The 16,564-nt window shown below is 48.0% G+C and overlaps 1 protein-coding gene across 1 annotated transcript; it reads right to left on the bottom strand.

Moving 5' to 3' along the window:
• Nucleotides 1-4,434: 4,434 nt before the first annotated feature.
• On the bottom strand, nt 4,435-16,079 carry LOC132356570 (DPEP2 neighbor protein-like). The gene is made up of 3 exons (XM_059909430.1): nt 16,013-16,079; nt 14,732-14,886; nt 4,435-4,560 (listed from the first exon to the last, which is right to left on the bottom strand). Exons 1-3 carry the CDS (start codon nt 16,077-16,079, stop codon nt 4,435-4,437), a joined length of 348 nt encoding a protein of 115 aa, XP_059765413.1.
• Nucleotides 16,080-16,564: the final 485 nt, after the last annotated feature.

The raw sequence follows: 16,564 nt of genomic DNA, 5'->3' as shown, positions 1-16,564 counted from the left end.
CTGACTGTTTCTTCATATGGAAAAGAGCTATGGCTGTACATTTAGCACAATATTCTCTTTTGGCAGAGGTTGCTCTGGGTCCATTTGTGTTCTCTGCAACTTAATCCTTTCCGGTGTGCAAGCATTTTTAAGTTGTTTGGTGAAGTATTCCATTTGACTTTCAACTGTTCATTACTTTGGGCAAAGCTTATATAATGCTGCAGAGACTAGAACCTATGCAGAGATAGTGAGAGGATGTGATAAGCTTATTCTGCCGGTTTATCAAAAAGTTGAACCTTTTCTCCTCTTCCTCCGCCTGCCACCAAGAGATGAGGGAGAAGGCAGAGCCTGGAAATGCACACCAAGCAATACTTCTGTGTCAGTTTGCCTTTTATTCCTCTGCCACTACTTCCCAGAGAGATTTCACCAAAAGTGCCTAAGCTTGCCATGGCCATTGTTGTGAAGAACATTTCTCTCTATTGCTAGTCACATCCCCTTTTCCTTCTCCTGGGCGCTTAATGGATGTTTGGGGGCAGGAAATAAAATTTAAACTAAAACATCAAAAAAAAAAAAAAAAGAAGAAAGATGAGCTCAAGTAGGCGTTATTGTGGTCCAGATAAGGTTTGGTTCATTCACTCCCTCGATTAGCATTTATCCCCCTTTGTGCCAGGCATGCGGGGAGAGAGAGAAATGTCTTCAAAGAGTCTGTGGTTGTATGGGGGAGGGAGCTGTGGAAATCTGTCATTTAGAAACAGCATGGAAGTGCTAGGGAAAAATTGTTTTGTTCATTTATCTCTCACTCTTCCGTTCACCCATAGCAACTACGAAGGGTGTCACGAGGAGGAACTGGATGCTCTGAACTTGACATTCTCGTGGGGGAGACAACAATGTAAAGCACCAGCAGTGGTCAGTCACCAGTAGTGATTTCAAGCCAGAAGGAACCACTCAGCAATGGAGAGAGGCACAGGGTGAGCAGTGACTTGCAGAAAGGAGGGGTTATTCATTCCAACTGCTGAGTTCAAGTTCATCTGGGTTGTTGTGTGGTTCGTGCTTACTGCATCTGTTTTTGGAACGTGGCTCCACCCTCCAAGAAGGGTGAGGATCGTCACCCTTCTTTCCTCCTGCTGTGCCCCGGGGTCACCCAGCGAGTGTCTGCAGGGATGATCTGCTCTGTACTGGCTTTTCAGTCCCACTCCCGGGAGAAGAGAGACGAAGCTGTGTCTCCACCGCAGCTTGGCCTGATTCAGTCACTGGGTGAAAAGGTGGGAAGAAGGTCAAGTTCATGAGAACTGATGCACTGCAGAGTCATTTAGTCCTGAAGTACCAGTTCTGGTTGCTGGTGAGTTGCTAAATCCAGGGACCTGAATGTAATTCCTCCAGAGCCACTGAGACATCACTTCCAGGCCCATGGCGGGCTGTAGGGGTGCTGACTTTTCTCAGTGCTAAGGAGCAGCCATCTTCCACTGAGAGAAGACTCTGTGTCAGCAGGAGCAGAACCACGCCAGGCACCGAAGAAGGTTCTGCATCCTAACATCTCCCAAAACAGTGATAGATAAGCGGGTAGAAGATGCGACAGGGCATTCACAATAGAACAGAAGCTTATCCCCAATAAATATGGAAAGATGTTCAACTTCACTACCTAACAAAGAAACGCCAGTTATAAATCTATTTCTTTTTTGCTCATCTAATTGGTAGAAAGTTTTAAGAATGCACAAAATTTGCTGCTAAGGATGTAAGGAAAAGGCCGTTTTCGTCTGTTGCTGCTGATGGGGATGGAAATTGGTGCGAACCTTCTGGAGGGTAATTTGGCAATTTGTGTATCAACAGCCTTAAAATGTTCATACACTTTGAGCCAGTAGTTTTGCTTTTAGCATCTTATCCTAAGGTGAAAGTCAAATTTATGTACAAGACTTATGTTCAAGAATATTCATCTCAGCCAGTAGTGTAATAGAAAAAATATTAGAAGCTACCTAAAAATCCCACAATAGGGGGTTGGTTAAGTAACGGATGGCCCAACTTAAGAATGGAAAATAAAGACGCAGACGTAGAAAATGGACTTGAGGACACGGGGAAGGGGAAGGGGAAGCTGGGACGAAGTGAGAGAGTGGCATGGACTTATATATACTACCAAATATAAAATAGCTAGCTAGTGGGAAGCAGCCGCGTAGCACAGGGAGATCAGCTCGGTGCTTTGTGACCACCTAGAGGGGTGGGATAGGGAGGATGGGAGGGAGACGCAAGAGGGAGGAGATATGGGGATACATGTGTATGTATAGCTGATTCACTTTGTTATAAAGCAGAAACTAACACACCATTGTAAAGCAATTATACTCCAATAAAGATGTTTCTTTTAAAAAAGGATGGAAAACAGTTCATTCATTAAAAATGATTTTCTCCAAGAATATTTAATGGTGGGAAGATGTAGTGTAAAAGCAGGGTACAGAATACTAGATGGAGTATTTCATTTTGTTAAAATTTAATAATACAAGTGCAGAAAAAGTGATTAAAATAACAGTACTGATTTGACTACGGGACATTTTTTTCTTTAAATTTTTCTGTATTTGGTGTTATAAAGCATCATATATCCTCTCGGAGTCTCAGTTTATGTTCTGTGAAGTGGGACTCATCACATCTACACTGCAGTGCGCTCGGGCAGAGCAGCACAATATTTGAAAGTGCCCTTGACAATGACCAGCCCATTGTAATACTCCAGGAATGGTTATACTATCATAGCCAATGGCACACCCATAGTCCGGATATTATCCGTAACGATTACTAAGGTTGTTTATCTCCCTCCACTTTTACTAAGCCAAAAAAAGGATTAATTGAAGACTCTTAAGTCATTTTTACTGAGGTTCTTTGGTTTTTTTTTTTTTTTTTTTCAAAATACGAATTGTAGGGCTTCCCTGGTGGCGCAGTGGTTGAGAATCTGCCTGCTAATGCACGGGACACGGGTTCGAGCCCTGCTCTGGGAAGATCCCACATGCCGTGGAGCAACTGGGCCCGTGAGCCACAACTACTGAGCCTGCGCGTCTGGAGCCTGTGCTCCGCAACAAGAGAGGCCGCGATAGTGAGCGGCCCGCGCACCGCGATGAAGAGTGGCCCCCGCTCCCCACAACTAGAGAAAGCCCTCACACAGAAAAGAAGACCCAACACAGCTAAACATAAATAAATAAATAAATAAATTTATTAAAAAGAAAAATACTAATTGTAAAGTCTGCAGTGGGTATATAGGTGTTCAACTGTTTTCCACATTTTACGTTTTTGGTTTTGTTTTTAAATTTTTTATTTATGATTTATTTATTATTTTTATTTTTGGCTGTGTTGGGTCTTCGTTTCTGCACGAGGGCCTTCTCCAGTTGCGGCAAGTGGGGGCCACTCTTCATCGCGGCGCGCGGGCCTCTCACTATCGCGGCCTCTCTTGTTGCGGAGCAGAGGCTCCAGACGCTCAGGCTCAGTAGTTGTGGCTCACGGGCCCAGTTGCTCCGCGGCATGTGGGATCTCCCCAGACCAGGGCTCAAACCCGTGTCCCCTGCATTGGCAGGCGGATTCTCAACCACTGCACCACCAGGGAATCCCCCCCACCCCGACAGTTTTAAAACCAGCCTCAGTCATGCTTGCTTCAAGACTTATCCTGGCATCATGGACCACTGGATACTTTGGCTAGGTGTTAAACTCTCTTGTCCTTTGCCCGAGTCCCATCGTGGTGACTTAGTTGCCATCTAGGGCACTCTTGGCATGAGACCTAGACATGAATCCAGCTCAGTGTCTTGGGCCCTGCTCCCTGCTGGCTGACTGTCCTAATGCCCAGTGCCTCCTTTCTGCTTGGACTTCTGAGGGCCGCAGCCCCAGGACCCTCACTCTGTGTTCCCGGCTCTATTCAGTGCCAAATGTATGTCCTTTGCTTGCTGTATGTCCCCTGCCCCAGTACCTCCTACTGGCTTTGACCTTCCTGTTTCAGGTCCTCTTATTGCGACCCTTTGTGTATAAGCCAGATCTGTTTGCCCTTCCTTCAAGGGGAGCTATTTCCCTGGTGTTTCCCTAGATGCTTATGATGAGACCCCTGCCAGAACTACACCAATCAGACCCTCCATGTACACACTTGGGTCTGAACCCTTTCAGCGAGAGCAGGTTGGAAACCCATATAGACATAAATATACAATGTGTACAAATCAAGTATTTTAAAGATTGTAAAGAATTCTTGTGAACGTATTAGGTTAGGGAAGTCAAGCAGGATCATCATATGATGGCATAATCATGCACATGTACATACAATTTTCTATTTTTATATGATGCCATTTTAATAGATGTGCCCATCTTTTCAAAGTTCTAATCTGTGGCAGTGGGCAGTAGGGGGACGGGGTGGGTCACAGCAGGAAGAGGCATTCGCTGCCTTAGGCAGTTAAACCATTGCTCTCTCTTCAGAATGGCTCAGCCAGCAGGATTCTGTGAGGTCTACCTCCTGGCACCGTGCTCCAATCGCCGGATTTTGGGTCTGGGGCAACCCAGATCTTTGTGCGACTTTTCCGGAGAGTGCTTTCTCTTGGGGGCACGTCTGGGGACTGGCTTCTCTGCTTCCACCTTTGCTGGCATGGCCAAAGGAACTGCTGCTGCAAAGAAAATCAGAACTGATCAGTCACTTCTGCTGTACACAGCCTCCTGCCAGAATTTCCCTCTCTCATGTCTCTCCCAGTTTCTGGCTAAAGACCTTTAATCTACTTGACATCCAAAACACAGCCTTGGCCCATCACCTCTATGAGTCCCTAGAGAAGGGACACTGGCTGCAAAAGCAATTCCTAGAGCCTACGGCTGCAGCACATGAGGAAGTCTCTTCACCGTTTCCAGGGAAAACAGTAGAACCCGAAAGTCACTGCAATCATGAGCCTCTCCATCTCTCCCTTCCACAACAGACAAAACATTTCTTGCAGTCTGTCACTTCTGAGGCTTTAATGGAAATGTCTTTCAAGTTTTGGAAAAAACTAATCTAATAAAAATTGGTTAAGGACCCCTCCCACCTTGGCAACCCCTCCTGGGCCCCATTTATACTGCCTGTTTCAACCACACTGAACTCTAGCCCTCTGATACTTTTATGTAGATTAGAACAAGGCCAAATACTGAGGCAGAGTGATCAGGAGACTGAGAAGCGCGTTCTGGGTACCAAGTCTAGGCTCACATCAACCCAGCCTCCTGGGACACCATCTCCTCAGCCCTCCAGTCTCATTAGCACTTCAACACCCCTCTTGGTTCTTCCGGTCTTTCCATCAATATGGCACCACCCTCTCCCCTAGAAGTAAAAATCAGTATAATCCTCTCTCTCTCCACCATGAAAGGACGAGATAAAGGCTCAGCAGCAGCCCCCGTGAAACACATGGTCAACACTGTGAAGAGGTGTTACTAAGGCGATTTGGTCCGACTCAGAGAAGGAAAGAGACAACTCTGCCCTTAGCCTGATCAGGCCCACAGGAAGGAAGCACACTGGGGGCAGCCTTTGAGAGTGTGGCAATGCGAGAGAACCTCCTTTAGGAGGGGACTCCTTCTTGCCGACGTTGAAAAAGCAAGGATGGGACATTCGTTTACTGGGGCTGTTACAGAGGGGATGTGCCCAGAGGCTGGGCTACCCTGCTTGAGAATCAAAGCACCTTCTAGTCCGAAATGGCTTGAATGCTCCAATCGCCGGATTTTGGGTCTGGGGCAACCCAGATCTTTGTGCGACTTTTCCGGAGAGTGCTTTCTCTTGGGAGCACGTCTGGGGACTGGCTTCTCTGCTTCCACCTTTGCTGGCGTGGCCAAAGGAACTGCTGCTGCAAAGAAAATCAGAACTGATCAGTCACTTCTGCTGTACACAGCCTCCTGCCAGAATTTCCCTCTCTCATGTCTGTCCCAGTTTCTGGCTGAAGATCTTTCATCTACTTGACATCCAGAACACAGCCTTGGTCCATCACCTCTATGAGTCCCTAGAGAAGGGACACTGGCTGCAAAAGCAATTCCTACAGCCTACGGCTGCAGCACATGAGGAAGTCTCTTCACCGTTTCCAGGGAAAACAGTAGAACCCGAAAGTCATTGCAATCATGAGCCTCTCCATCTCTCCCTTCCACAACAGACAAAACATTTCTTGCAGTCTGTCACTTCTGAGGCTTTAATGGAAATGTCTTTCAAGTTTTGGAAAAAACTAATTTAATATAAATTGGTTAAGGACCCCTCCCACCTTGGCAACCCCTCTTGGGCCCCATTTACACTGCCTGTTTCAACCACACTGAACTCTAGCCCTCTGATACTTTTATGTAGATTAGAACAAGGCCAAATACTGAGGCAGAGTGATCAGGAGACTGAGAACCGCGTTCTGGGTACCAAGTCTAGGCTCACATCAACCCAGCCTCCTGGGACACCATCTCCTCAGCCCTCCAGTCTCATTAGCACTTCAACACCCCTCTTGGTTCTTCCGGTCTTCCCATCAATATGGCACCACCCTCTCCCCTAGTACTCAGCAGCTCAGGATGGGATGTGTCTGAGGGCACCGATGTAGATGTCTACATGACAGCACAGAGGTGCCTGCGTTTGAAGGTGTGTTTCAAGAGTGGCCCTCTTCCTCAAACTGCTCCATTTACCATTTGCCAACAAAAATGCACTTGTCTTTTGCTAAGAGGCCAATCAGGAAAGGGTCTGAATGGAAGCATCCTGTAGCCCAAAGGGGAAGCTACATTTATAAAGATCAGGACCATCCTGCACACTTGTCCAGGGAGGACCTTTCACTTGTCCTCAGCAGTGAGCACTGTGGGTCCCTGAAGGTGTCCCAGGTCACTGGTATTACTTACAGCTGGGAACGCGCTCAGGTATACGTAGTGGGCAAGCCCCACAGGAACATGAGGCAGCCAGGTGAGGTGGTGTGTACACCATGGCTCCTGTAGAGATGCCCGGTCTCGGTGTACCTGCCGCACTGCCCACCCACGGAACAGAGCACAGGTTCGAGTAAAGATAGAGGATCCGGTCACACATTCTCCCTCAGACAGCCAAAGAGGTTGGAGAACTTCTGGTGGAGAACTGTCAGGGAAGTTTCTCTGAGGGCAGCACGTTGGCAGTTACGCTGCCATGGCAACTGGGAGAAGGCCGGTGAGGTCATCACTACCCAGTGAGGTCATAATAAGGAACCTGTGACTTGGGGGTCAGGCTTCAGGAGGAGGGGCAGTTTTGTGGAGGAGAGCAGGGGGAGGGCAGAGGTACTCTGCCTGGCCCCTCACACCTGGGCCTCCCCACCCATGCCCTAGTCTAGCAGACATCCCACGTGGGGCGTGCCGGTGGGCTGGCACAGCCCCAGGGGCCCCAGGAGGGCAAGAGAGACCCACATTCTGAGATTGGCTTGAGAGGCAAGATTAACGTAAGAGACAGCTAGGTTGTATGGCACTGACCCTAAGAGGCAGAGATTTGTGTGGACTGGGGAATCAGGGAAGGCTCCTTGGCAGTGGGCCTGAAGGACAAGTGAGATTTGGACCCATGGGGAAGAGAGGGAAGACATTCCAGTTTGGAAGAATAAAAGCAAAGACACACTCTCCTCGCCCTTGTCCTGCCCCAAGTATAAATTCATAGAACCCTCACATTTTCACAACTGAGGACTGAAGAAAAGCAAGAGGTGAAGGGGCCTACCCAGTGTTACACAGGTAGTGGAGAGGTGTTCTGCTCAATGGTTAGGTTCATGTTGGGCCTCCGGATTTACAGCTGATAGGAATGTGAGGACAAGCTCATGCCATTTCAAACATTTCCAAGTGATACTGAGAGAGATGTTAAAGGTGCAAAATGAGGGTGCTGAATGACCTCACAAAGTGGGAATGGTGGGCCCATTTTCATATGAAATTCAAAACAAGTTCATGACCAAAGGACATAATACAAAATGACAACATAATCATTACACTGCCCTCTCCCCTAGAAGTAAAAATCATTGTAATCCTCCCTCTCTCCACCATGAAAGAATGAGGTAAAGGCTCAGCAGCAGCCCCCGTGAAACACACGGTCACCACTGTGAAGAGGTGTTACTAAGACGATTTGGTCCGACTCAGAGAAGGAAAGAGACAACTCTGCCCTTAGCCTGATCAGGCCCACAGGAAGGAAGCACACTGGGGGTAGCCTTTGAGAGTGTGGCAATGCGAGAGAACCTTCTTTAGGAGGGGACTCCCTGTTGCCGACCTTGAAAAAGCAAGGATGGGACATTCGTTTACTGGGGCTGTTGCAGAGGGGATGTGCCCAGGAGGTAGACACTGCTTGGACTACTATCTTAGAGGTTGGGCCACCCTGGTTGAGAACCACAGCATCTTGTATTCCTAAACTGCTTGAATGAGCGGGTGCACGTTAGGACAGACGAAGTCAGGCCTCATTGGAGCAGACTGCCTTTGGGAGTGGTAGAAGGTAAAATGGGAAGGGGAATGCTCTGGAGGAGGTTTGTCATGGCAGGTGGGCCAACACGAGACCATCCAGATTCTCCAAGGCTCCAGAGATGACTTGGCTGGGAGCATCCCTCTGATGTGGTGCGGGGACTCCTACCTTAACAGGACCTGGCTGGGCATCTGCGGGAGGCAGAATAAATGGTTTATTAACTTAGGAGAGCGAGAGACTCACCTGGGGGGTTCCACAAAACCACTTCAAAAGACTTGTACCTGGATTCTTGAGCCAACCCTCAGAAAACTTATCTAGATCTGGAGTAGGACTCTGGAAGCTGCACTTTCAATAAGCTTCCTGGGCAGTCCCACCACAGTGGTCCATGGATAGAGTGACCAAAGTATTGTGTATTCTCGGTTGCTTTTGGGAGTCAAAGTGGGCAATGTGCAAAACTGCAGCAGGCATACGTATAAACAGGGAATATTCAAGGCAAACAGAGGGGTAGAGTTATTCTATGCATGAATCAGATTTGAGGAAAGCTAGCCTGGTGGTTAAAGAACACAACCCTTGGGAGAGACAGACAGACCAGATTCTGTCCTACTTACTTGTGTGATTTTGACCAAGTTCTTTTATCCTTCTGACTGTTTCTTCATATGGAAAAGAGCTATGGCTGTACATTTAGCACAATATTCTCTTTTGGCAGAGGTTGCTCTGGGTCCATTTGTGTTCTCTGCAACTTAATCCTTTCCGGTGTGCAAGCATTTTTAAGTTGTTTGGTGAAGTATTCCATTTGACTTTCAACTGTTCATTACTTTGGGCAAAGCTTATATAATGCTGCAGAGACTAGAACCTATGCAGAGATAGTGAGAGGATGTGATAAGCTTATTCTGCCGGTTTATCAAAAAGTTGAACCTTTTCTCCTCTTCCTCCGCCTGCCACCAAGAGATGAGGGAGAAGGCAGAGCCTGGAAATGCACACCAAGCAATACTTCTGTGTCAGTTTGCCTTTTATTCCTCTGCCACTACTTCCCAGAGAGATTTCACCAAAAGTGCCTAAGCTTGCCATGGCCATTGTTGTGAAGAACATTTCTCTCTATTGCTAGTCACATCCCCTTTTCCTTCTCCTGGGCGCTTAATGGATGTTTGGGGGCAGGAAATAAAATTTAAACTAAAACATCAAAAAAAAAAAAAAAAAGAAGAAAGATGAGCTCAAGTAGGCGTTATTGTGGTCCAGATAAGGTTTGGTTCATTCACTCCCTCGATTAGCATTTATCCCCCTTTGTGCCAGGCATGCGGGGAGAGAGAGAAATGTCTTCAAAGAGTCTGTGGTTGTATGGGGGAGGGAGCTGTGGAAATCTGTCATTTAGAAACAGCATGGAAGTGCTAGGGAAAAATTGTTTTGTTCATTTATCTCTCACTCTTCCGTTCACCCATAGCAACTACGAAGGGTGTCACGAGGAGGAACTGGATGCTCTGAACTTGACATTCTCGTGGGGGAGACAACAATGTAAAGCACCAGCAGTGGTCAGTCACCAGTAGTGATTTCAAGCCAGAAGGAACCACTCAGCAATGGAGAGAGGCACAGGGTGAGCAGTGACTTGCAGAAAGGAGGGGTTATTCATTCCAACTGCTGAGTTCAAGTTCATCTGGGTGGTTGTGTGGTTCGTGCTTACTGCATCTGTTTTTGGAACGTGGCTCCACCCTCCAAGAAGGGTGAGGATCGTCACCCTTCTTTCCTCCTGCTGTGCCCCGGGGTCACCCAGCGAGTGTCTGCAGGGATGATCTGCTCTGTACTGGCTTTTCAGTCCCACTCCCGGGAGAAGAGAGACGAAGCTGTGTCTCCACCGCAGCTTGGCCTGATTCAGTCACTGGGTGAAAAGGTGGGAAGAAGGTCAAGTTCATGAGAACTGATGCACTGCAGAGTCATTTAGTCCTGAAGTACCAGTTCTGGTTGCTGGTGAGTTGCTAAATCCAGGGACCTGAATGTAATTCCTCCAGAGCCACTGAGACATCACTTCCAGGCCCATGGCGGGCTGTAGGGGTGCTGACTTTTCTCAGTGCTAAGGAGCAGCCATCTTCCACTGAGAGAAGACTCTGTGTCAGCAGGAGCAGAACCACGCCAGGCACCGAAGAAGGTTCTGCATCCTAACATCTCCCAAAACAGTGATAGATAAGCGGGTAGAAGATGCGACAGGGCATTCACAATAGAACAGAAGCTTATCCCCAATAAATATGGAAAGATGTTCAACTTCACTACCTAACAAAGAAACGCCAGTTATAAATCTATTTCTTTTTTGCTCATCTAATTGGTAGAAAGTTTTAAGAATGCACAAAATTTGCTGCTAAGGATGTAAGGAAAAGGCCGTTTTCGTCTGTTGCTGCTGATGGGGATGGAAATTGGTGCGAACCTTCTGGAGGGTAATTTGGCAATTTGTGTATCAACAGCCTTAAAATGTTCATACACTTTGAGCCAGTAGTTTTGCTTTTAGCATCTTATCCTAAGGTGAAAGTCAAATTTATGTACAAGACTTATGTTCAAGAATATTCATCTCAGCCAGTAGTGTAATAGAAAAAATATTAGAAGCTACCTAAAAATCCCACAATAGGGGGTTGGTTAAGTAACGGATGGCCCAACTTAAGAATGGAAAATAAAGACGCAGACGTAGAAAATGGACTTGAGGACACGGGGAAGGGGAAGGGGAAGCTGGGACGAAGTGAGAGAGTGGCATGGACTTATATATACTACCAAATATAAAATAGCTAGCTAGTGGGAAGCAGCCGCGTAGCACAGGGAGATCAGCTCGGTGCTTTGTGACCACCTAGAGGGGTGGGATAGGGAGGATGGGAGGGAGACGCAAGAGGGAGGAGATATGGGGATACATGTGTATGTATAGCTGATTCACTTTGTTATAAAGCAGAAACTAACACACCATTGTAAAGCAATTATACTCCAATAAAGATGTTTCTTTTAAAAAAGGATGGAAAACAGTTCATTCATTAAAAATGATTTTCTCCAAGAATATTTAATGGTGGGAAGATGTAGTGTAAAAGCAGGGTACAGAATACTAGATGGAGTATTTCATTTTGTTAAAATTTAATAATACAAGTGCAGAAAAAGTGATTAAAATAACAGTACTGATTTGACTACGGGACATTTTTTTCTTTAAATTTTTCTGTATTTGGTGTTATAAAGCATCATATATCCTCTCGGAGTCTCAGTTTATGTTCTGTGAAGTGGGACTCATCACATCTACACTGCAGTGCGCTCGGGCAGAGCAGCACAATATTTGAAAGTGCCCTTGACAATGACCAGCCCATTGTAATACTCCAGGAATGGTTATACTATCATAGCCAATGGCACACCCATAGTCCGGATATTATCCGTAACGATTACTAAGGTTGTTTATCTCCCTCCACTTTTACTAAGCCAAAAAAAGGATTAATTGAAGACTCTTAAGTCATTTTTACTGAGGTTCTTTGTTTTGTTTTGTTTTGTTTTTCAAAATACTAATTGTAGGGCTTCCCTGGTGGCGCAGTGGTTGAGAATCTGCCTGCTAATGCACGGGACACGGGTTCGAGCCCTGCTCTGGGAAGATCCCACATGCCGTGGAGCAACTGGGCCCGTGAGCCACAACTACTGAGCCTGCGCGTCTGGAGCCTGTGCTCCGCAACAAGAGAGGCCGCGATAGTGAGCGGCCCGCGCACCGCGATGAAGAGTGGCCCCCGCTCCCCACAACTAGAGAAAGCCCTCACACAGAAAAGAAGACCCAACACAGCAAAACATAAATAAATAAATAAATAAATTTATTAAAAAGAAAAATACTAATTGTAAAGTCTGCAGTGGGTATATAGGTGTTCAACTTTTTTCCACATTTTACGTTTTTGGTTTTGTTTTTAAATTTTTTATTTATGATTTATTTATTATTTTTATTTTTGGCTGTGTTGGGTCTTTGTTTCTGCGCGAGGGCTTTCTCCAGTTGCGGCAAGTGGGGGCCACTCTTCATCGCGGTGCGCGGGCCTCTCACTATCGCGGCCTCTCTTGTTGCGGAGCAGAGGCTCCAGACGCTCAGGCTCAGTAGTTGTGGCTCACGGGCCCAGTTGCTCCGCGGCATGTGGGATCTCCCCAGACCAGGGCTCAAACCCGTGTCCCCTGCATTGGCAGGCGGATTCTCAACCACTGCACCACCAGGGAATCCCCCCCACCCCGACAGTTTTAAAACCAGCCTCAGTCATGCTTGCTTCAAGACTTATCCTGGCATCATGGACCACTGGATACTTTGGCTAGGTGTTAAACTCTCTTGTCCTTTGCCCGAGTCCCATCGTGGTGACTTAGTTGCCATCTAGGGCACTCTTGGCATGAGTCCTAGACATGAATCCAGCTCAATGGCTTGGGCCCTGCTCCCTGCTGGCTGACTGTCCTAATGCCCAGTGCCTCCTTTCTGCTTGGACTTCTGAGGGCCGCAGCCCCAGGACCCTCACTCTGTGTTCCCGGCTCTATTCAATGCCAACTGTATGTCTTTTGCTTGCTGTATGTCCCCTGCCCCAGTACCTCCTACTGGCTTTGACCTTCCTGTTTCAGGTCCTCTTATTGCGACCCTTTGTGTATAAGCCAGATCTGTTTGCCCTTCCTTCAAGGGGAGCTATTTCCCTGGTGTTTCCCTAGATGCTTATGATGAGACCCCTGCCAGAACTACACCAATCAGACCCTCCATGTACACACTTGGGTCTGAACCCTTTCAGCGAGAGCAGGTTGGAAACCCATATAGACATAAATATACAATGTGTACAAATCAAGTATTTTAAAGATTGTAAAGAATTCTTGTGAACGTATTAGGTTAGGGAAGTCAAGCAGGATCATCATATGATGGCATAATCATGCACATGTATACACAATTTTCTATTTTTATATGATGCCACTTTAATAGATGTGCCCATCTTTTCAAAGTTCTAATCTGTGGCAGTGGGCAGTAGGGGGACGGGGCGGGTCACAGCAGGAAGAGGCATTCGCTGCCTTAGGCAGTTAAACCATTGCTCTCTCTTCAGAATGGCTCAGCCAGCAGGATTCTGTGGGGTCTACCTCCTGGCACCGTGCTCCAATCGCCGGATTTTGGGTCTGGGGTAACCCAGATCTTTGAGCGACTTTTCCGGAGAGTGCTTTCTGTTGGGGGCACGTCTGGGGACTGGCTTCTCTGCTTCCACCTTTGCTGGCGTGGCCAAAGGAACTGCTGCTGCAAAGAAAATCAGAACTGATCAGTCACTTCTGCTGTACACAGCCTCCTGCCAGAATTTCCCTCTCTCATGTCTCTCCCAGTTTCTGGCTGAAGACCTTTACTACTTGACATCCAAAACACAGCCTTGGCCCATCACCTCTATGAGTCCCTAGAGAAGGGACACTGGCTGCAAAAGCAATTCCTAGAGCCTACGGCTGCAGCACATGAGGAAGTCTCTTCACCGTTTCCAGGGAAAACAGTAGAACCCGAAAGTCATTGCAATCATGAGCCTCTCCATCTCTCCCTTCCACAACAGACAAAACATTTCTTGCAGTCTGTCACTTCTGAGGCTTTAATGGAAATGTCTTTCAAGTTTTGGAAAAAACTAATCTAATAAAAATTGGTTAAGGACCCCTCCCACCTTGGCAACCCCTCCTGGGCCCCATTTCTACTGCCTGTTTCAACCACACTGAACTCTAGCCCTCTGATACTTTTATGTAGATTAGAACAAGGCCAAATACTGAGGCAGAGTGATCAGGAGACTGAGAAGCGCGTTCTGGGTACCAAGTCTAGGCTCACATCACCCCGGCCTGCTGGGACACCATCTCCTCAGCCCTCCAGTCTCATTAGCACTTCAACAGCCCTCTTGGTTCTTCCGGTCTTCCCATCAATATGGCACCACCCTCTCCCCTAGAAGTAAAAATCAGTATAATCCTCTCTCTCTCCACCATGAAAGGATGAGATAAAGGCTCAGCAGCAGCCCCCGTGAAACACATGGTCAACACTGTGAAGAGGTGTTACTAAGGCGATTTGGTCCGACTCAGAGAAGGAAAGAGACAACTCTGCCCTTAGCCTGATCAGGCCCACAGGAAGGAAGCACACTGGGGGCAGCCTTTGAGAGTGTGGCAATGCGAGAGAACCTTCTTTAGGAGGGGACTCCCTGTTGCCGACCTTGAAAAACCAAGGATGGGACTTTCGTTTACTGGGGCTGTTACAGAGGGGATGTGCCCAGAGGTTGGGCCACCCTGCTTGAGAATCAAAGCACCTTCTAGTCCGAAATGGCTTGAATGCTCCAATCGCCGGATTTTGGGTCTGGGGCAACCCAGATCTTTGTGCGACTTTTCCGGAGAGTGCTTTCTCTTGGGAGCACGTCTGGGGACTGGCTTCTCTGCTTCCACCTTTGCTGGCGTGGCCAAAGGAACATCCCCGTAGGCCCGGCAGCCACCAACCAGGCAGTATGTCTCCCCATGCCAGCCCAACTGCGTTTCTCCACACCCTCGGTAGAGGACATGGTAGTGACCAGGGGTAGGGGGAGAAACGGGAGCCACTGCTGCTGCAAAGAAAATCAGAACTGATCAGTCACTTCTGCTGTACACAGCCTCCTGCCAGAATTTCCCTCTCTCATGTCTCTCCCAGTTTCTGGCTGAAGACTTTTCATCTACTTGACATCCAGAACACAGCCTTGGCCCATCACCTCTATGAGTCCCTAGAGAAGGGACACTGGCTGCAAAAGCAATTCCTAGAGCCTACGGCTGCAGCACATGAGGAAGTCTCTTCGACGTTTCCAGGGAAAACAGTAGAACCCGAAAGTCATTGCAATCATGAGCCTCTCCATCTCTCCCTTCCACAACAGACAAAACATTTCTTGCAGTCTGTCACTTCTGAGGCTTTAATGGAAATGTCTTTCAAGTTTTGGAAAAAACTAATCTAATATAAATTGGTTAAGGACCCCTCCCACCTTGGCAACCCCTCTTGGGCCCCATTTCTACTGCCCGTTTCAACCACACTGAACTCTAGCCCTCTGATACTTTTATGTAGATTAGAACAAGGCCAAATACTGAGGCAGAGTGATCAGGAGACTGAGAAGCGCGTTCTGGGTACCAAGTCTAGGCTCACATCAACCCAGCCTCCTGGGACACCGTCTCCTCAGCCCTCCAGTCTCATTAGCACTTCAACACCCGTCTTGGTTCTTCCGGTCTTCCCATCAATATGGCACCACCCTCTCCCCTAGTACTCAGCAGCTCAGGATGGGATGTGTCTGAGGGCACCGATGTAGATGTCTACATGACAGCACAGAGGTGCCTGGGTTTGAAGGTGTGTTTCAAGAGTGGCCCTCTTCCTCAAACTGCTCCATTTACCATTTGCCAACAAAAATGCACTTGTCTTTTGCTAAGAGGCCAATCAGGAAAGGGTCTGAATGGAAGCATCCTGTAGCCCAAAGGGGAAGCTACATTTATAAAGATCAGGACCATCCTGCACACTTGTCCAGGGAGGACCTTTCACTTGTCCTCAGCAGTGAGCACTGTGGGTCCCTGAAGGTGTCCCAGGTCACTGGTATTACTTACAGCTGGGAACGCGCTCAGGTATACGTAGTGGGCAAGCCCCACAGGAACATGAGGCAGCCAGGTGAGGTGGTGTGTACACCATGGCTCCTGTAGAGATGCCCGGTCTCGGTGTACCTGCCGCACTGCCCACCCACGGAACAGAGCACAGGTTCGAGTAAAGATAGAGGATCCGGTCACACATTCTCCCTCAGACAGCCAAAGAGGTTGGAGAACTTCTGGTGGAGAACTGTCAGGGAAGTTTCTCTGAGGGCAGCACGTTGGCAGTTACGCTGCCATGGCAACTGGGAGAAGGCCGGTGAGGTCATCACTACCCAGTGAGGTCATAATAAGGAACCTGTGACTTGGGGGTCAGGCTTCAGGAGGAGGGGCAGTTTTGTGGAGGAGAGCAGGGGGAGGGCAGAGGTACTCTGCCTGGCCCCTCACACCTGGGCCTCCCCACCCATGCCCTAGTCTAGCAGACATCCCACGTGGGGCGTGCCGGTGGGCTGGCACAGCCCCAGGGGCCCCAGGAGGGCAAGAGAGACCCACATTCTGAGATTGGCTTGAGAGGCAAGATTAACGTAAGAGACAGCTAGGTTGTATGGCACTGACCCTAAGAGGCAGAGATTTGTGTGGACTGGGGAATCAGGGAAGGCTCCTTGGCAGTGGGCCTGAAGGACAAGTGAG

The sequence above is a fragment of the Balaenoptera ricei genome, chromosome 21 (assembly GCF_028023285.1).
Source record: "Balaenoptera ricei isolate mBalRic1 chromosome 21, mBalRic1.hap2, whole genome shotgun sequence".
Lineage (NCBI taxonomy): Eukaryota > Metazoa > Chordata > Mammalia > Artiodactyla > Balaenopteridae > Balaenoptera > Balaenoptera ricei.
Note: the sequence above shows the minus strand (reverse complement) of the source record. Positions and strands in the feature narration are given on the sequence as shown.

Coding starts and splice junctions, on each gene's coding strand:
- LOC132356570 (XM_059909430.1), bottom strand. CDS start 16,079: ATGTGTGACCGGATCCTCTATCTTTACTCGAACCTGTGCTCTGTTCCG. Junction 14,887..16,012: donor GTGGGTGGGCAGTGCGGCAG/GTACACCGAGAC, acceptor TTTTCTTTGCAG/CAGCAGTGGCTCCCGTTTCT. Junction 4,561..14,731: donor CTTTGGCCACGCCAGCAAAG/GTGGAAGCAGAG, acceptor ATGCCAGCAAAG/GTGGAAGCAGAGAAGCCAGT.